The following is a 20,342-nucleotide window of genomic DNA, read 5'->3' on the forward strand; positions in this document are numbered from 1 at the left end:
TTACCTTAACCCTCGAATGTATCCTTGTATTGTTTATCACTTAGAAGAGATAATAAAGAGACAAGGCCAAAATTATCTTCTTACGCTCTTACTTCGTTTTATTACATGGAAAATTTTCATTATGTCTACCTTTTCTTCTCCCTGTCTATTCATCTAATAGAATGTGGGAATGAAGGTCTTTTTCCTTAATTGTGTTTTTCTGTTTTAGTGATCTCTAGGAATCAAAACAAATGACCAACATTATGTAACATTCTCAGATGATATATATATATAGGCTAAAACTTAGTTCCATTATTTAAAAAAACAGAGCATCCTAGCTACAACGCTAGAGAATCCTGCAGCATCGGTCCCTTTACAGAAACAGTGAGAGACGGGCAACGAAATGCGAACGGACTACACGTGACGACCTGGATTCATGGAGAATGAGGAGGCTGTGAGGCCGACGACGACAGATGATCGTCTCCGAGCAGCAGGGACTTGACAATGATGTCAGCCATCCCCTCGGCGATCGGGAAGAGATGTCCCGACTTGGGGAGCTCGTGGTAGACGACCCACGGCAGCTTCTGGCTGATGTACCTGGACAGGCTGACCGGCACGATGAGGTCCTCGGCGCCGTGCCACAGGTGCACCTTCCCCGCCCCCTGGCCATCGTCGGCGTCGGCGTCGGCGAACGGGTTCTCCAGCTGCAGCGGGCTCCAGCTCCACTTGCCGAACCCGACCATCATGTCCCGGTGCAGGCACTCGTGCTCCCCCTGTTGCCTGATCTGCGGCTGCAAGCAAAACCACACATCGCGCGGCGAAAAGAAAAAAAAAACCCCCGTGAACAAGCTTGCGGCGCACAAGAATTTCATGCCGGCAATGCGCGAGATCGACGACGTTGTACCATGTAGGCTCTATAGCCAAACTTGGCCATGAGCATCTCGTCCTCTTGGGACAGGAGGGCAGGGTTGTAGGCGATGACGCTGGAGGCCGGGAAGAGCTTCTGGGTGTTCCACCAGTAGGTGAGCCACGGCAGGTGATGCGCGACCCAGACCGCCCACTGGTCCCGAGGGAGCTGCTGGTACCAGGCGTCCCGCGACACGTTCGACGGCAAGCCGGGCCACCAGTAGTTGCCTACGGGGCCGAGAATGGCCACGCCGGAGAGCCTGCGCGGCAAGACCAATGTTCAGGCTTGCTGCTGTTGCTGATTTGGTTGTCCAGGTTGGTGCTACCTGTGTGGGATGTACTTGAGGCAGCTCCACATGATCTCGCCGCCCATGGAGAAGCCAGCAAGGTAGAACTTGCGACCCAGCTGCAGGTTGTCGGCGAGCTCGGCGATGTCGAGGGCGATGCTCTCCTCGGTCCTGGCCGGGTGCGGGTCGCTCTCGGCGTACCCGGGGCGATCGAAGGACAACATGTAAACGCCCAGCTCTTGCGCAAGCTCCTGCACCCACACCAGTTTCACCAATTCAGCGAAACACATCCAATATCTATCACACAGAAACACAAAAAACAGTAGCTAAAGGTAAAAACAAAGCGCGTGCCGTGGAGATCGGAAGCGCGTCGTGTCTGCAGGAGTCGAACCCATGGACAAAGACGAGCCTGTGCTTGGCCTTCTCCCTCGGGACGCCGGTTTCCAGATAGGCCAGGTACCTGCCGTCGCTGAGCCTCGTCCTGGTCGCCGTCACCGGCGGGCCGCCCGGCGTGCCGGGGATCTTGGGCGGTAGCGGCTGAATCTGCCTGTACAGCAGCGCCGACGACAGACATGTAAGCAGCGCTAGGATGAGCTTCCTTGCCGTTCCTGCGAGCGGAATGAGAACAGATTAGCTAGCGTGGCAAACTGCGTGCACGCGGCGGCGTGGCAAACTGCATGACATGACTGCAAGTACTACTACTACCACGCGCTAGTCTGAACATTTTGGTTATGCGGTTTTGGTTTGTTGAATGCTCTCCGTTGCGTTCATCTCGCAGGTCGAAGCCTTTTTTTACATGTACCGGCGGCGGCGGCGGCCGGGTAGTAGTTGGTTTAGTGCTCTGGATCTGAAAACCCTACTATACCCGCGGTCCTCAATAGGCGTCAGACAAAAATTGACGTCTCTGTCTGAAGTAGCATTGAAAACAGCCTGAAAGCTAGCAAAGAAAAAACTAGAGAAGAATATGCAGACTTGTGAACCCCGAAGCCCGATGAGGAGAACCAATAATAATGGTGGTCCACAGCAGAGTTGCGGTGGTAGGCTAAGAAGCGATAGACGTCTCTGAAATATGAATATCCTATAGCAAACCATGCATTTGACGGCTCGTAAAAAAAATCAAATCCGATCAGGAGGAGGAGAACCAGTTGTCCAGACAAGCTAGAGACCGATGTCCCAAGTAACAATTAAACTATAAGATATACGTAGCAGGCGATATTGACGACTTCTGATAAAACGCTACGTCAGCTCAAGCTGCCAGTTTCTCTATTGTAATCTCAAAGCCTGGTTCTGAACCCAATACCGACTGTCATTTCCAAGGGGCACCTTATTTCCCCCCTGTGGAAAAGCGAGCTATTTCTCGGTCCAAAGCCTAAAGCCAGACACGTATCACAATCACACATACAAAAATATCAGGGTCCGCTCTCGTAGGCATTGCTTTAATTGTCTTGCACGTCGCCTGCTCTGCTATATCCAACGAAGGGGCTGCTCAACACCTTGAAATTTTTTCCCCTCCCTGGACTGACAAAAGCTTCCGTTTCGCTATCGGCACGCGATGAGAGGAAAAGGTTTCCATCCGTAACCATCGTCCTTTAAGCCATTCTGGACTCTAGAGCGCATATCTACTACAACTGATCTTTTTTTCCCTTTAAATAAACTACAACGACCGTCCTTCTAGAAATAAAACCGAGATATTATTCTGCAGGAAATGCTTGTTGTAGCTACCGTCGAAATGGACGTGCGATCGAGTCCTTGCGACCGACGACTAGTTGATGAGACAGCAGAATCGATACAGAACAGTCACTACCGAGAACATGGAAAGTTCATCGCCTTTTTGCGGATTACAGATAGATAGTATCGAATAATCAAGGCCTTTTTTGCGGATTAAACAAAGATTAATCCTACCCGCATGAATCAAGAGACACAAAAAGAACCACAGCCGGCCAAGTAACAAGATCACACACATCACAAGGGCCGCATGAATCAAGAGGCGGATGAGAGAGAGAGAGTATATACCGCCGGACGCCGTGGCCGGTGGCGGTGGCGGTGGCGGCTTCTCGCCGGACACGGCCATGGTGGCTTGACGGCCTTTGTTTGGGCGAGATACCTTCTTGGCTACGGCCGTCGAACGTCGTCGTTGGCTCGGGGGAAACGGCAGGCAATGCAAGCAAGTATCAGCACGCGGGACGGCGGGAGATGGGGATGATAACTGCTGTTACCGGGGGGGGCCAAGCAGACGCAGACGCAGGCCCCGGTGTCTTTAAAACTTCTGCTTTCTGCCGGCCACTGGTGACTGTTGGGATCAGTGTTTTCACTGTTTTGTTGATATGCCAGTCAACTACTCCAGCACGGGTCACCTGGGTCCGCAGATCCAAAGAAAAATACTAAGATATAAGGTGAAGATAACCAGTGACGACGGATGCATGACGCGAATCCATGGAACCAAGAAACCCGTTTGACAAAAAAAACTAATGTGCACATAATTCAAGTTTTATATCAATATTATGGCATAAGTTTGAAAATAAAACTATATAAACAAAATAAGCAAATATACCGTTGAGTTCTTACTAACCGAATCGAAGCCAATATTTTTTTTAAGTGAAGTTACTGTAGATAGGGCCTACAATATTTTATTATTTGTAAGTCAAAGAGTGCAGATTACAGAAAAAGAAGTACAAAGTTCTGCATCCAATTACTAATTTTTTCCTTCATAGCAGGCTTAACTCGATGGAACACCAGGCGCATTTCTTTTTTAAACATTTCCTTATACTCATTGGTTGTGGGTGGAGTCTCGTTGAAAATCCAGTTGTTTCTGCTTTTCCAAATACACCAAGTCATAATGATGATGCTTTCGAGTCTCTATGGAACGTGCCATCTCATTCTAATCCTCAGGAGGGTATGGATTAGATCAGTTGTTCGTGGCCGACGGATGCCTAAGAGTAGCCAACATCTCCTAGCAAAGTTGTATCTAAAAAAAGATGGAGAATCGAAGCCAATATACCTTGTCGAATGGTCATCTCCTAAAAGGGCGAGGGCGTTGAGACATGATGGACGAGGTCAGACGACGTCTCCGACTGGGAGTTAGGACTCGTTGGTTCGTCAAGCTCGCCGGTCATCAGGGTCAGGTCTCATCATCGCAACGAGCGAGATCGGGCCTACCGTGCAGACTGACGTCACGACGACAACGAGTAGGGAGGGGCGAGGTCGAGGTCAAGCGATGCCACATGTTACGAAGGAGCTGCGAAACGGGGCATCAGAATGGTTCGAGCGGCATCGAAAATAACGGGACCGGTCGGATACACATGAAGACACAGTCGAGGAGGAGGACAGGAGTTGGAAGAACTACATTAATCCGACAAGGAGATCCAAGACAAGACTATTTTAGGTTTCTCAAAACTTTATTCTTTTTCTATACTTAACAATAGATAACCATTAGGTATAAGAGGTTATAAGAAATTGAGAGAGGTCATAACACACTTTGTCCCCTCCTTTTCGTCCGCCCCTGATGATGGTACTCTTCCGTCTTAAAATACTAAATATATATTAAAAATATTAATATTTAAGATACATATAAATATTATTAGAATAGTTATGAAATGTATTTTTATAATAAATATCTTTGAAGGTACAAAGTTTGACTATATTTTCAGTAAAACTAGTTGGAGTTTAAGAAAGTTTAAAGTACTCTAAACTTAGTTAAAATTTTAATGCACCTCAGTACTTGTTAATCAACTAGCTAGTTATAGACAAGACTTTTTTTAGCTCACTCAAAACTATATTTTTCTAAATTTAACAGTAGATAACTAGGTATAAGAGGTTATAAAAAATTGTGGGAGATAACAGTAGATAACTATTAGGTACAAGAGGTTATAAAAAATTGAGGGAGACCATAACTTACTTTGTCCTCTCCTTTCCGTCCGCCCCTGACGATGATACTCTTTCGTCTTAAAAATCTAAATACATATTAAAAATATTAATAATTAAGATACATACAAATAATATTAGATTAATTATGAAATGTATTTTTATAATGAATATCTTTGAAGGTACAAAGTTTGACGATATTTTCAGTAAAACCGGTTAAAGTTTAAGAAAGTTTAAAGTGCTTTAAACTTAGTTAAAATTTTAATGCACCTCAGTACTAATCAACTAGTCATAGACTCGCGAATCTGACTGTGTAGAGAATCTGAGTATCTGGCTGTGGGGAGAATCTGACTGTGTAGAGAATCTGAGTATCATTAGGATTACATGCGGAGAAAGATAAAGGTGTCCATAGGACTCGGGATCTAGAAAGTGACGGATTCCTACTATTGCAACGACTCAACCGATTATGTGTTTATGTTGATTTTGAATAGTTTTTACCGAAACGAATTTTATAAAAGCTGACCGAAAAGTTGAGCGTTTCACAGTCCGCAACAGCTTTTGGTGGCCAGAAGCTCCAAAAAGCTGAATCAAACAGGGGCTACATGAGACTCCAGTGACAGTAATGAATGTGCATGTATCTTGCAGTATGTAGGGGCAGAGCTAGACCTTTTTCTATTGGGTCAGCTGACCCCTATGATTTGTAGTAAAATCAATGGAAATCACTGTTACACACTGTTCTGTAACATGGAAGACTCCAGATTACAATATTGAAGACCTCGGCGGTGTTGTCTCCTAGCTTCGCCTCTGCAGTATGTTCGGGGATTTTCCTGGATAACTCTTTTAACTCTAGATTTATCAAAAACAGATCCATTTCAGAAAAAATGGTTAAACGGTCTAGATCTGTGAAATTTAGATTCATCATTTTAGTGAAGTTTCTAAAAAAATGCTCCACAAATTTATTTTCAGTGGAATTAGTGAAAATCAACCACCATTATCACTCGTTACACAACTTATTGATATTCTTCATTGTTTCTTCTTTCAGCATACCTAAACCATAGCCATTACTCACTTTGGCTCCTTCCTTAGGCTATCTAGCAAACTTTTTATCTCACCTTCCTTTCTCAAAAAAGTGTATGAACTTTAATGAATTGCAGATCGTGCATATTAGGCTATCTAAGACCATCTCCAATAAACCATATAAACGTCATTTAAAATAATATTTTACATTGTAGATTATATTGTTTATAGAGTAGAGAAATAGAGATTGAGATAGAAAGTGGGATATGAAGTCTTTAGTAGATAGTCTAAGAGTAACTATAAGAGACTGGGATTGAGATAGAAAGTGGGATACGAAGTCTTTAGTAGGTAGACTAAGAGTAACTACAAGAGACTCTCTATATTCTTTGTAATTAATATAAAAGAGATTTTTGTGAAAAAATACCTTCCAACAGCTTCTCTAAATGACTATTTAAATATAGACATCTTTTATTTCGGGTTTCTCGAACGCTAAATATAGAAAACGTGAATGACTTACAAACAAGATATTGAAAACTGTTATAGATTAAAAAGATATAGAAATTAGTTTTTTATGCCAATAACTCTCCAAATGATAATTTAGAGAGTAGAATTTAGGAAGACTCTTGGAATTGTTTGGCTCCACCTACCTAAGAACATCACCAAGAGATTAGCCAAAAGAATCAGTCAAATTTATTGATTTAGCTACTTTGTAAAATAGATTTCACACAAAAAAGTTAACTACTCCAACAAACTCTTCAAAATTGAGTCTCCATGTTCAAAAGTGCCACGTCAATAGGCTTTCAGCACCCTGTAAAGACAAAAATCTACAAACTCTTGTCAACGTGGCCTTGTGGTGGCGTGAGTGAGGGCACATTTCCTATATATTAAAGCCGAACAGAAACGGCAATGATGAGACCATCTACGTCGTCAAATTTTTTTTGAATCGTCCGATCGTCAATCACCGGTTGATGTCTCCTCTCGCTCGCAAAGCTCTCCGCTCAAAGCTCCACGGACAGAACTGGCCTCCGCGACGCTTCCAGAACCAGCGCCTCATCCCCTTTCCCCCCTGATACGACGCCTCCTCTCCCCCTTCTGGGCAGCGACGCCGTGGGGAGCCGCCGCCGCGCGCTCCGCTCCTCCCTGCACCTCATCCCCTTCCCCTGCTCCCCCTCACACGACGTGTGGCGGTCCGAGGATCGGCCCTGGCACCAGCGCCCCCGGTGCCTGGAGCAGTGCAGGGAGGAGCGGGAGAAGCGGCAAGAGCGGAGCAGGCACGAGGCCGACGACCGCAGCGGCGAGGGCTCGTCGGAGGATGAGCGCGAGCACGAGCAGGAGAAGGAGGAGAAGCAGAAGGACCGGCGACCGTACGTGTTCGACCGGCGCAGCTTCCGTCGCGTGGTCCGGAGCGAGCAGGGGTCCCTGAGGGTGCTCCGGCCGTTCGACGAGGTGTCCAGGCTCCTCCGCGGCATCCGGGACTACCGCGTGGCGGTCCTGGAGGCGAACCCGCGCTCGTTCGTGGTGCCCAGCCACACCAACGTGCACTGCATCTGCTACGTGGCAGAAGGTACGTCCGTCCAGTCCGTGAGACCACATAGATCGAGGGCAACGCCGGCCCGTGCACATTAGCTGATATGTTGTTGTGTCGTGTCTAGGCGAGGGAGTGGTGACGACGATCGAGAACGGCGAGAGGCGGTCGTACACCATCAAGCAAGGCCACATCTTCGTGGCGTCGGCCGGGGCGGTCACCTACCTGGCCAACACCGACGGCCAGAAGAAACTGGTCATCGCCAAGATCCTCCATACCATCTCTGTGCCTGGCGAGTTCCAGGTCATTATTATTATTATTAAGCTCGAAACGAGGCATCTGTTGCTCACCGTACCGTACTATAGCCGCCGCCCGCCGCCCCCATCGACTGACTGAACATGTCCTTCGTTCCTTTGGCAGTTCTTCTTCGGCCCCGGCGGGAGGAACCCAGAATCGTTCCTGTCGAGCTTCAGCAAGAGCATCCAGAGAGCTGCGTACAAGGTACAACACGTGTGCTGCTGCTGCTGCTGCAACATATTGTCGTCATGTGTGTGTGCTCACATCGATCGCGTTGCGCGTGCAAACCTCGAGCGACCGACTAGAGAGGCTGTTCGGGAGGCATGGGCAGGATAAGGGGATCATCGTGCGCGCCACGGAGGAGCAGACCCACGAGCTGCGGCGCCACGCTTCGGAGGGCGGCCACGGCCCGCACTGGCCCTTGCCGTCGTTCGGCGAGTCGCGCGGCCCCTACAGCCTCCTAGACCAGCGGCCCAGCATCGCCAACCAGCACGGGCAGCTCTACGAGGCCGACGCGCGCAGCTTCCACGACCTCGCCGAGTACGACGTCAGCGTCTCCTTCGCCAACATCACCACGGTGCGCGCGCCCCCTCTCAACTAACGCTCGCTAGCTACCTAGCTAGCACGATAGATAATGGCGACATATTTTGATTTGATGTATATACACACGTGGCAGGGGTCCATGAGCGCGCCATTGTTCAACACCCGTTCATTCAAGATCGCCTACGTGCCGAACGGCAAGGGCTACGCCGAGATCGTGTGCCCGCACCGCCAGTCGCAGGGCGGCGAGAGCGAGCGCGAGCGCGACAAGGGCAGGAGGAGCGAAGAAGAATCGTCTGAGGAGCAGGAGGAAGCCGGGTAGGGGTACCACACCATCCGGGCGCGGTTGTCACCGGGCACGGCGTTCGTGGTGCCCGCGGGCCACCCATTCGTCGCGGTGGCATCCTGGGACAACAACCTCCAGATCGTGTGCTTCGAGGTCCACGCCGACAGGAACGAAAAGGTGTTCCTGGCCGGCGCCGACAACGTGCTACAGAAGCTCGACCGGGTCGCCAAGGCGCTGTCGTTCGCCGCCAAGGCGGAGGAGGTGGACGAGGTGCTCGGCTCGCGGCACGAGAAGGGGTTCCTTCCTGGCCCCGAGGAGAGCGGCGGCCACGAGGAGCGGGAGCAGGAGGAGGAGGAACGCGAAGAACGCCACGGCGGCCGTGGGGTGAGGGAACGCCACAGACGTGAGGAGCGGGAGAAAGAGGAGGAGGAACGCGAAGGACGCCACGGCCGCGGGCGCCGCGAGGAGGTGGTGGAGACGCTCATGAGGATGGTGACCGCCAGGATGTGAGGCCGCCGCGCTCGCCAAAACGAGCAGGAAGCAACGAGAGGATGGCGCGCGACCGACGTGCGTACGTAGCATGAGCCTGAGTGGAGACGTTCAAACGTGTATGTATATACCTCTCTGCGTGTTAACTATGTACGTAAGCGGCAGGCAGTGCAATAAGTGTGGCTCTGTAGTATGTACGAGGTTGGTATTTTCTGTACTTTGGCTAATAAATCTAGGATGAAGCGAGACCCTTCATGAGTTCTACGATTCCATCATCTCCGATGTGTCCGAAATTCATAGAGATGAGCTCCGAGAAAATGTGTAGGTCCTAAAAAAGATGGTACAACCTATTGCCTAGACACGGCCTAGAATCTCTTTTTGAAACATAGTGCTTACTGCATAAACCTACATTAATAGGTTTCTCTTTCCATTTTTCATTTGGTTAATGAAGGGGTTGCCTTCTAATTTAGATGTGTATATGTCTTTCCAAAATGAAATTTTTTCCAAGATCTTTACGCAATTAAGGGGGCTCAACTTGGTGCTTAAATCAGTTGTCAGTGCTATTTTTTTATAGCTCAGTGGATTATGGAAAAGCTGATTTGGAGATGAAATCCTAGCTGCATAAGTTTTTTTAAGGTAACACTAAACCTAACTTACTTTTATTTTGTCCTTACAGGTCTACATGCTGCTAAGTTTCTTTTGTTTTTCAACCAGGCTTACTTCAACCGCTTATTTCTTTAAAATAGACATAATTGCTATTTTTTTCTAAATGTTCTATACACAAGCTTTCTAAATGTTTGCTACACAAGATTACTATACATGATTACTAAATGTTTTCTACGCGCGTGGGACGCGCGCTTAAGTTACTAGTGCATGAAAAGGTCGCACAGATGGCTAGCGTCCTGACTCGCGAATTCTACAGAGCAAGAATATCGGAATAGCGTGAAAGGAAAAATAGAAAATGAAATGGAGAGCCTGTTGGACCTGATCTGTGGCCTCAAATTCTAAATCGGACTTTCTGGTAGAGGATGGTGAGGCTGTTGGAGTTGCTCAATTCTGTTCCAAACTTCAGTGCCTCGGATTCATTATCTATGTGATTGGTTGCGTGTACCTCCGTAGCATGGCTTCTCGCATGCGTTGACTTGCTTTGTGCATGCGTTCGGTTACCTGCATGCTGTTGGTTCAGCCTACATGCACATGTGCAACTGGCGTATTTACGGCTGCATGCGTGGATACGGGAGAAAGTTGTGTATCCGCTGGGTCAGGCTCAAGGGAGCCCGCCTATACAGATACATGTATCCAATCACACGATATCTTCACGAGCGTGCATGCAATGTTGAATCCAGTGGTTGGGGTGCAATTCTGTTCCGAAGAGTAAAGAAGGTTCATACACATACACTGAGTTTGTTGGATCCATTGAAGAGCATAAGCGTCTGATTGGTTGTCCGGTTGGGTAGAGCCTGGTTTAGATCCAGATGCAGGCTGAGCCTAGCATGTACACATGGATGCAACTAGTTAATTTGTTACGTGTTTGGTTTCCTGTACCGACTCAGCCAGGATTTAATGAGCTCGTGTTTGGTTTCCTGTACCGACTCAACCAGGATTTAATGAGCTCGTGTTTGGTTTTCCTGTACCGACTCAGCCAGGATTTAATGATAGTATTTACTGGGTATAAAAAATACATAAGCCACAATTTACACGTCTCACAACGAGCAGCATAAAACAGTCTTCAAATTGGGACACAATTTACACAGCTCTGTACACAATTACCAACTAAAACAGTCTGTACACAATTTACACAGCATAAAACAGTCTGTACACAATTATCAGCTACTATCAGATTATCAGCTACTATTAAATTATCAAGCTACTATCAGATTATCAAGCTACTATCAGATTATCAAGCTACTATGAATTACAAGTAATACCTAGCTAGAACAGATCTTTAACCAAATTATCAGCTACTATCAGATTATCAGCTACTATCAAATTATCAAGCTACTATGAAGCTACTAACAGCTACTATCAAATTATCAAGCTACTAACAGCTAATATCAAATTATCAGCTACTATGAAGCTACTCACTGCAGTGTACAAATTATGAAACCAATTTACACTTGTTTCTTTGATCCAACAAACAAGATTAGCCTCAGCTTTCATTGACCACTTTTTTTGCATACAAGGTTAGCATCATAGGCACATACCAAACTCGTCAATTATTGTAAGAATAAGAGTATAATATCAGTTCTTAATCATCAACATATATCATTTCTTAACCAGCAAACATGCCAGCAAATAGGTCGACAAATAGACCAATAAACAAGCCAACAGGGAAATGCATAGAACTCAAGAAACATCATTGTTCTATACAAGTGTAGCATATCTCTTCTCAAATAAGGAAATGCATAGAACTCAGGTTAATCTAACTCAGAAAAACATCATTGTTCTATTCAAGTGTAGCATATCTGTTCTCAAATAAGGAAATCCATAGAACTCAAGTCAATCCATAGAACTCAGGGAAACATCATTATTCTATGAAAATGTAGCATATCTATTCTTAAGCACCATATAGGATATAGAGAATACAACAAGTGTAGCATATTTGTTCTTAAACAGCATAAAAGGATAAATAGATCCGAGCAAGTGTAGCATATCTGTTCTTAAGCGTTATATAGGAATAGGATAGACAGATCAGATCAGATGTGGTAGTGCTTGGCTAGGAAAGTCTTGAGCCATATGTCACGATCATCAGGAGTCATGTCCAGGAACACTAGGGATGTGGCCTTGTGCTCCATCATGTGGTTAAGGGCATACATGAGAGCCTCCCTAGAGAACCCAGGACAGTTGATTACAGCATTATAGATCCCAGGTGCTGCTTCAGCATGGATGCTTTCACGGACAGCAGCAGCAACATCTGAAACAGCTTCTTTCATCCCATTGAACACAGCAACATCCTCATCAGTCATGAACCTCTTCCTCTTCCCTAAGTTGGACATAGGCTTGGTATCAATGGAGTCACCAGGGGTACCCTTATCAACAGTCTTTCCCTTGCCAGTTAGATTAGAAGCATCAACAAACTCTGAGGTCACTTCAATGCCATCATCCAGGATGTCAACAATGTCACTTGGCTTGCCCAAAGGCTCATTTGAACCCATTGCAAACCTACCAGTGGCAACCCCACTTCCAAATATGATTTGCATAGGCATACAGTTCTCTATGGGCCTATTGAGGTAATCAACATCTTTTGGGTGATCCTATTGAGTTAGCAACTCAAGTTAGCAATTTCAAGTTAGACCAAATTAGAGAAATGGAAGGTGTTGGTCCTAACCTTGATGTAAGCAGCATCATGACCCTCTTCTAAGCTTATGACAAAGGTATCCTCATCCCAAAGAGCGCCACTAATGTCCTTTAGTTTGCAAACTTTGACCCACCTAGACCTCCACTTACGAAGGTGATTGTACACTTGCTGGCCTGTTACTTCTTGGCCACAGAACTTGGAGACATTTTTAGCAACAGAGTTAAGGTGGATTTCCTTAAAACCCTTGTCAGTCTTAACCCCAGTACCTATCAAGTCAACAAAACGGCGTAGAACAAACCCAGACATTGCGGCACTCCACCTAAGAGCAGGCCTAGCCCCCTGGCTAGCAACCCCAGAGACCATGTCAGCCATAGCTGGAACAAGTAAAAGATTAGGGGGAAGACATATAGATATTCTTAGCATAGGAAAGTAGAAGTAGAAGTAGTAGTAATCATCATTGCTAGTCGACAATGGTATCAGGATGTAAGTAATGTCATCATTAGCAACTAGGCACATCACACAAAGAAAGTGAGTTCAAAACTGTAGATAGTTCATCATTACTAATAGACAATGTTCTCAGCATGGAACTAGATCTTACAGATCTATGAGCAACTTAGCACAGTACATAATGACCACTATCCCCTATTTTGCCACATCTATTGAGCCCAATTGTCCCTGGTAGCAGACCAGGCAGCATTGTCCATGACAAGGTCAAGGGGAGCTCCCTCATGAAGTTGATTTGCAGCCCATGTGTCTTCTAGTGGAACATGTTCATCATTCCCATGACAAAGAATCCAGTTGTGGAGGATACAACAGGCTAGGACTAGCTTTACTTGTGTCTTGTATGGATGGAAAGGTTTGTTGTATAATATTTTGAATCTGTTCTTCAAAGCACCGAAGGCCCTCTCTATTGTCACCCTTAGTGATGAATGTCTAAGGTTGAAGAGCTCTTTTGGGTTCTGTGGATTCCTCCCCCCATATTGACTCAAGTGGTACCGTGTGCCACGGTAAGGGGGTAAAACCCAGGCCTGACAGCATAACCAGCATCCACAAGGTAAAATTTACCTAACATCATAGATCATATATTAGGGAATACCAAGGGAAGTGTGTATTGTGTAGACCAATACTAATTTTTTACCTTGGGGCACTTTTAGACCATCTTCTCTCTCAAGGGCATCAGCAAGGATAAGGGCATCATGTGCTGATCCCTCCCAGCCAGCAAGAACATATGTAAACATTAGATCAAAGTCTACAACAACTAAGATGTTCTGTGTTGTGGTGTGTTTCCTGCCAAGGAAGGCAGCCCTCTGATTTCTAGGAACTCTTGCTAGCACATGAGTGCCATCAATGGCACCAATACAGTCCTACACATTAGGGCAAACATTTGTTACTACAAACCCTACACATGAAAAGGAAGGGATTACATTTGTGGATGGCTGACCTTGAAATAGGGGTACCATCTGTGGCTATCTCTAATTTTGGTTGGTGTAGCAGTTGAAGGTGGCAAGATCATTTCATTTCTCAGTTCACCAACAGCATACAATATACTTCCCTGAAGTATCTGCTGATGGTCTCAATAGACCTTCGAAAGGTCATGTGTACAACTCTAAACCTTTGATTATGACCTACCACATGTAAAACATGGCAACCTGCTCCTCTACTGAGCTATGAATGCTATCTCTCAATAGCTGCCTAGTGCGAAAAAGGTCACACAACTGCATAAAAGGGGCTCTTCTCATCCTAAGTAAGTCAACACACTCAACATCAGTGGATTCATAAATGAATCTCAGGTTGTTTTGTCTCTCTTGGTCTCTTTGGTGCATTGGGCCATAAGTGATAGACCTCCTAGCATGCAGTCGGTGCCTCAACCATGCATCCAACCAGGCTGACATAACTGCTACAAGGACCACGACGTTTGCAATTAGCCGCTGATGTGCAATAGCAGGATCCATTGCTAGAGTAATAAAATAGAAAAGGAGATTAGAGGTCTAAGTTTGGCTTAGATGTACTGTGCTAGTTGCTAAAAAGGAATTTCATAGAACATTGATCTATAGCTCATAGGCACACTAGCATCATAGAACATTGATCTATAGCTCAGAAAATAACATTTTTATCATTAGTGATGTGCCAGCTGCAAATATATGATAACAAATTTTTACACGAGCCACAGCTGCGGCATACAAGAGATGCGCCACCCAGAGGCATTGAATCATCACATACCATTAATTGATAGCTCAGAGACTTAAACAAGTATGAGAACAGCAAGTTGCAACAATAGTTCACCCATCTTAGACATTCAAGGTAGCATTCAGCTCAATGACAAGGTAACATTCAACTTAAAATAATAGAATAGACAGTGACAAAGGTAACATTAAGCTCCAAATAACAGAATAGACAGAATAGACAATATGTAACATTATGTAACAGAATAGACAATATGTAACAGTATGTAACAGAATAGACAACTTAAATATGTAACATTATGCTCATATTTAGCTTAAAATAACAGAATAGACAGTGACAAGGTAAGATTAAGCTCCAATTAACAGAATAGACAGTGACAAGGTAACATTAAGCTCCAATTAACAAAATAGACCATGAAGTGTCTAACATTAATTTTATAAAGCAAATACAGTATAAAAACCTTATTTTGAGTTAAATTTTATTTTGAGCTGATGCGGATGCGGGCGCATAGCACAAACTAACATCTAAGCCAGTGGTGTAGCAATAGCACATGACATTTATTCAAGTTGCGTGCTTGGCACCACAACAATTAACCACAACCATAAAACAAGTGGTGTAGCAATAGTCAAATAGAGGTGTGTATTTCCTTTAGTTCATTAGTTAGTTCAAATCTCACAAACCACTGGTTCACCAATGGCAAAATACATCAATCAGAGTCATGGAACAATAGGTATGACAAAAATAAATAAATAAATTGATTTAAATAACATGCCCTTTCGGTAAGCAGCCCATATCTCACAAGCAATAGGTGCATTGTTGTAACACCCCAAAAATTAACTCCTAGAAAATTTATCCAACTGCTAAATTCAGAATAAAATTTAAAGTTGCATTTCCAAAAGTATGTGCACGTGGTGATCTAAAAACAAATTCAATGATCTATATTTTTCTCTAATAAGTCTTCTAAAATATTCTATAAATACTTACTACCGTGCTTGTTATAGCTAGGTAGCAGCTAGCAGCTTGGAGCTTGCACATGGCAGTTTTAAAATGTTGAACAAGATCTTAGCAGGGCAGGCAGGCACAATCCGTTTCAAACGCCAATCACATCAAGAGATGGTACACAACCATAAGAGATGGTACTCAACCTACTGTAACAACGCAGCAAACGGACAAGCAACAAGAGATCTAGAGAACATCGTGGCAGGGGAAAACCAGGATGTACACAACCACAAGAGATGGTATTCAACCCTAAAATTAGTATTCAAGATTCTTAGATCTAGACGAAGAAATTGTGACAGGGGAAGAGGGCAAGAGATGGTACTCAAGATTATCAGATCTAGAAGAAGAGCTCAACAATGGAGGAAGAGGGCAAGAGATGGTACTCAAACCTCTTTACCTTTTGACGAAACCTGGAAGAAGAAGCCTCAACAGCGGCGGGAGAGCTCGAGGGAGAGAGGGAGAGCTCGAGGGCGAGTGGAGATCGGAGAGGGAGAGCGGCGAGTGACGGCGATGAGCGAGGACGTTGACAGCAAACCCTAGCAGGGGGTTCGCCCGCTCGAGCGAATGCGGCGAGTGACGGCTGTGAGCCAATGTAGTGAATGAGCACAGCCAGGCTCCCGACGAACGCAGATTTCGTCCGTATCCACTTAGCCAGGCTGAGACGGGTGATTTGCATGCACAGAGCCTGGTCCGAAACTGTATCCAGGTATCCAAACAAAACGGGTCGTCGAGATGTTGCACCTCATGGGCCTTGCACGCTCAAATAGAGAACCAAACAGCCGGTAAGTGGTTGTGGTTCTCTAACATCAGAAGTTAAATTCAGTGGAAACTTCATAGTTCTGAGTAAAAAGGTGCATAAAGTTCTAAACTTGACGTCACTTTCTCGGATATGCAAGTTTTGTCGGCCATGCCGCTCCGATGTTGCGTTGTGCCAATTGGGTAAGCTGATCCATCGTGTCCAAATCGCCAATGGGGATCGACAACAAAACGCCATTCCGAAGCTTTTAAGGACACGGATCATACAGATCTCGACCTCCGAGTGTATTTTTATTACTGATGAAGCTGCAAAAAGTGCCCAAGTCCTGGATCCGCGCATCCTAAATACTGATCACTCATCTCCGAGCAGAAGCGACCTGACGATAGCGTCGGGCATGCCGTCGGCGACCGGGAAGAGGTGGCCGGCCGTCGGGAGCTCATGGTAGATGACCCATGGGAGCCTCTCGCTGATGTACCGCGACAGTTGAACCGGCACGTAGAGGTCCTCGACGCCGTGCCACAGGTACACCTTCACCTCGTCTTGGCCGCCGGCGAACGGGTTCTCCATCTCCAGCGGGCTCCAGTCCCACTTCCCGAAACCGACCATCATGTCGCGGTGGAGCGAGTCGTGCTCTCCCTGCTGTCTGACCTGCTTCTGAAGGGGAAGAAAAATAGAGCAGAGTTGGATTCAGAGATCATGATTTCAATAGCCTACGACGCCAATGGCCGCTTGCCTCATAGGTTCGCTTCTCGAACTTGTCAGCTACAAGCCTGTCCTCCTTGGATAGCATGGCAGGGTCGCCGTCCTTGACGCTGGATCCGCGGAACAGCTTCTGGGTGTTCCACCAGTGCGTCAGCCACGGCAGGTGGTGAGCGACCCAGACCGCGCGCTGGTCTTGCGGAAACTGCACGCGCCACGCCTCCTTGAACACGTCCGGCGGGAAGCCGGACCACCAGTAGTTGCCCACCGGGGCAAGAATCGCCACGCCGGCGAGCCTGGACCGATTCCAAGACGAAAACACATGACAGGGAAAAGCTCAAGTACTCTGTACTGACATTCAGTTGGCCTACTAGGCTAGCTATAGTAGCACCCACCTGTGCGGGATGTACTTGAGGCAGCTCCACATGATCTCGCCGCCCATGGAGAAGCCGATGAGATGGAACTTGGGGCCGAGCTGGAGATTGTCCGCCAGCTCCGCGATGTCAAGGGCGACGCTCTTCTCTGTCCGGGCCGGGTGGGCGTCGCTCTCGGCGTACCCGGGCCGGTCAAAGGACAGCAGGTAAATTCCCAGCTCTTCCAACAGCCCCTGCATGAGTTCATCACAAAGCCAAACACTTGAATCTTCTGAAAGTGAAAAGAAGAGTGACTGCGGTTACTGTGTCGAAGAAACTCATAGTAGTCACCTGGGAGACATTCAGCACGTCGTATCTACAGCAGTCGAAGCCGTGAACGAATATGATCTTGTACTTGGCCTTCTCCTTTGGGACGCCGGATTCCAGGTACGCCAAGTGCCGGCCGTCCTTGAGCCTTGTTCTGGGCGCCGTGACCGGAGGCCCGCCCGGCGTGCCGGGGATCTTAGACGGCGGCGGCTGAATCTGGCTGTACAGCAGCGCCGAGAAGGAGGCTAGCAGAGCGAGAGTCACCTTCTTGGCTGCGCCTGAGGAACGAGAAAACAGGCCACGGATTGAAATCATGTCAGTGGAACGCCGGCCGGGCAAGCGAATACACATGAGTGTTGACCGATACGATAGAGAGGGCAAAAACACAGTAGGAGAGGTGGAGTACCAGAGCGCGCCGCGGCGGGTGGTTCGCCCGTCTTGCCGAGCGCGGCATCGGAGCCGCGTGCGGAGCCTGCGACGTCCGTCCCTGCCATGGGCTGATGGGCTAGCTGCGTCCACGGTCCGGCGGCGGCCACTGAGCGGAAGGGGCTCGCCTCGGCTGCCTGTGCCTAGAACGCACGCGAACGCGCTTGACACACGAGATAGGGAGTTCGCGCTTGACACACAAGATAGGGACGGCTGACAGCCTGCCACTGCCACTGCCACTGCCGTCGCGGTCGCCGTCGCCGCTGCCGCTGCCGCCGAGCCCTCTTGCTCCCTTATAAAAAAATAATATAAACGTACACGAACGCGAGCGCTGCCGTTGGTCTCAATGGGACTACGGGGAGCAGCTTGAGCGCGAGATGAGGCCACGATGCCGCCAGCCCGCGACCGCACGAGCGTCCCATGCTCCCATCCCATCCAAAGGCGGCACACAGCACATGGGAAATGACATGGGTACTGCAAGAGTCAGCAATCCCTAGCGCTGTCACAGTCATATCCTCCTTAATTGCCATCCTTTGCTACCACTCCATGTCGACATGAATAGTTTCAGCAAAATGCAATTTCAATCATGAAATTCCCCTGCTATCATTTTTAGCAGAAATTTGCTTGAAGGGCTGTGGATGCTAAATTTTGGTCACATATTCTTTAACTTAATTTTGTTGCAACATACAAGTAAGTGCGATTTCTCAAAGAAACAACCTAGCTGGCGATTGAATGAGTTTATCTCACTGAAGGATTTTAAGTACGTATCAAAGTTCAAAGGTTTACCTTATCAAAGTCAAGTGCTGCATTGAGACCGAAGTCACAATCTATCACCATCAAAGATAAGCGCAGCATTGGGGCTGAAGTCACATTGCTATCAATGGCTCTCCCAAGATAGAGTATACTTAATTTTAGAGAGCTCGTGATTAGTATAATCCGATTCTATTAGGATTGCGTCTACAATGATTAGGATCTACAATGAATAAGGATTGGTTGTGGTTATATATTAGTATATGTCAGTGTTATGTACTAATATTTTACTCAGGATTGGTTTAAATTATTCGATGGCCAGTAATAATTTATGTCGGTGTGGTAATTGTTATACACTAATATTTTATTTAATAATCAATATTGATACTTTAGAAATAATTTATAAGATATTATAATATTTGTTCGACATCAGTTCATTCTATTGGAGTCCGTATATTTATAATAATATTACACATTTATATCGTTAATATAATATTAGTGTTACGGTGATATTTTTCACACGGATTTTTGCATATTATATGATGTTTATCATTTTGTATCTATGTTTTATACTGTTTTTAACTCATATGGCAACACACAGACACATACCCAGTACTCCTTAATTGCTATCCTTTTTTATTGATATGAATAAAAATTTAGTAGAAAATAGTAAAATACAATCTTGTGTCTTCTTTAATTGGTTATTTAAATATAGTCAAATTATACTTTGAATATCGTCTCACTAGCCAAAAATGAAAAACAAAACACAGATAAAATATAGAAAAGAAAAGATATAGAAAACAACTTGTATTTGATAACTCTCTGGTAACAATGCTTCTCGATAAGACTTATCTCGTCCAAGGCAAATAACACGCTATAAATCCTGGCCTCCAGCCAAAACACATGAACTTCCCTCACCGTGCCCGAGACAAATAACTTGTGTCATCCTCTCCTCTCCACAACACACGATTTCCATGGATTTACTAGAGCTAGAGCGGATGTACGCCTCTACGCCGTGGTTGTACAAGAAGACGACAAACTAGATTTTCAAAGTAACATCATGGCAGTTGCGAAGCACACAAGAGTCGAGCATGAGAAGGAGAGCGATCTAGGGATGGGTAGGCTGACGCTGGTTGCACTAATGGAACCAACTAAACCACCTCTTGGGACAATTTACTCGACCTTACCCCATGTGTCGGGCCACCCACTTTTGCATGCCTCTCTATGGTTGGAGAATGAGGTCGTTTTATTGGTCGACCGTGTGGAGCGGCCTTCTTATTGATATACTTAAAGAGGACCTGATAAAAAATAGAGATGGCACTAACGAGTCGGTCAGATGTCTTGGATGTATTTTGCTTTCAC

At 46.2% G+C, this 20,342-nt stretch overlaps 2 protein-coding genes and 1 pseudogene across 8 annotated transcripts; 1 reads left to right on the forward strand and 2 right to left on the reverse strand.

Moving 5' to 3' along the window:
• Nucleotides 1-240: 240 nt before the first annotated feature.
• LOC100280362 (uncharacterized) lies at nt 241-3,457 on the reverse strand. Of its 6 annotated transcripts, none has more exons than XM_008669649.3 (5): nt 3,186-3,457; nt 1,564-1,780; nt 1,212-1,423; nt 884-1,145; nt 241-770 (listed from the first exon to the last, which is right to left on the reverse strand). In XM_008669649.3, exons 2-5 carry the CDS (start codon nt 1,744-1,746, stop codon nt 414-416), a joined length of 1,014 nt encoding a protein of 337 aa, XP_008667871.1. In that variant the 5' UTR covers nt 1,747-1,780; nt 3,186-3,457; the 3' UTR covers nt 241-413. The 6 variants fall into 6 exon arrangements, with proteins under 6 accessions (XP_008667871.1, XP_008667868.1, XP_008667872.1 ...); XM_008669646.3 differs by lacking the exon at nt 3,186-3,457 and adding an exon at nt 1,878-2,222 and having other exon boundaries at nt 1,524-1,780; XM_008669650.3 differs by lacking the exon at nt 3,186-3,457 and adding an exon at nt 1,881-2,158.
• On the forward strand, nt 3,366-9,371 carry LOC103648676 (globulin-1 S allele-like; annotated as a pseudogene).
• A 7,048-nt stretch (nt 9,372-16,419) lies between these two features.
• LOC100273767 (uncharacterized) lies at nt 16,420-18,753 on the reverse strand. Of its 2 annotated transcripts, XM_008669316.3 has the most exons (5): nt 18,211-18,753; nt 17,829-18,082; nt 17,520-17,731; nt 17,159-17,420; nt 16,420-17,079 (listed from the first exon to the last, which is right to left on the reverse strand). In XM_008669316.3, the coding sequence occupies exons 1-5, from the start codon at nt 18,296-18,298 to the stop codon at nt 16,777-16,779; spliced, it is 1,119 nt and encodes a 372-aa protein (XP_008667538.1). In that variant the 5' UTR covers nt 18,299-18,753; the 3' UTR covers nt 16,420-16,776. The 2 variants fall into 2 exon arrangements, with proteins under 2 accessions (XP_008667538.1, NP_001141643.1); NM_001148171.1 differs by having other exon boundaries at nt 16,690-17,420; nt 18,211-18,578.
• Nucleotides 18,754-20,342: the final 1,589 nt, after the last annotated feature.

This window comes from Zea mays, chromosome 2, assembly GCF_902167145.1.
Source record: "Zea mays cultivar B73 chromosome 2, Zm-B73-REFERENCE-NAM-5.0, whole genome shotgun sequence".
Classification (NCBI taxonomy): domain Eukaryota; kingdom Viridiplantae; phylum Streptophyta; class Magnoliopsida; order Poales; family Poaceae; genus Zea; species Zea mays.

Excerpts from the sequence above, each read along its gene's own strand:
- LOC100280362 (NM_001357850.1), bottom strand. The coding sequence starts at position 3,243 with ATGGCCGTGTCCGGCGAGAAGCCGCCACCGCCACCGCCACCGGCCACG. Across the intron at positions 1,424-1,523 it reads ACGCGCTTCCGATCTCCACG|GAGCTTGCGCAAGAGCTGGG; the intron begins GCACGCGCTTTG and ends GTGTGGGTGCAG. Across the intron at positions 1,146-1,211 it reads CTCAAGTACATCCCACACAG|GCTCTCCGGCGTGGCCATTC; the intron begins GTAGCACCAACC and ends CTTGCCGCGCAG.
- LOC100273767 (XM_008669316.3), bottom strand. The coding sequence starts at position 18,298 with ATGGCAGGGACGGACGTCGCAGGCTCCGCACGCGGCTCCGATGCCGCG. Across the intron at positions 17,732-17,828 it reads ACGTGCTGAATGTCTCCCAG|GGGCTGTTGGAAGAGCTGGG; the intron begins GTGACTACTATG and ends GAACTCATGCAG. Across the intron at positions 17,421-17,519 it reads CTCAAGTACATCCCGCACAG|GCTCGCCGGCGTGGCGATTC; the intron begins GTGGGTGCTACT and ends GAATCGGTCCAG.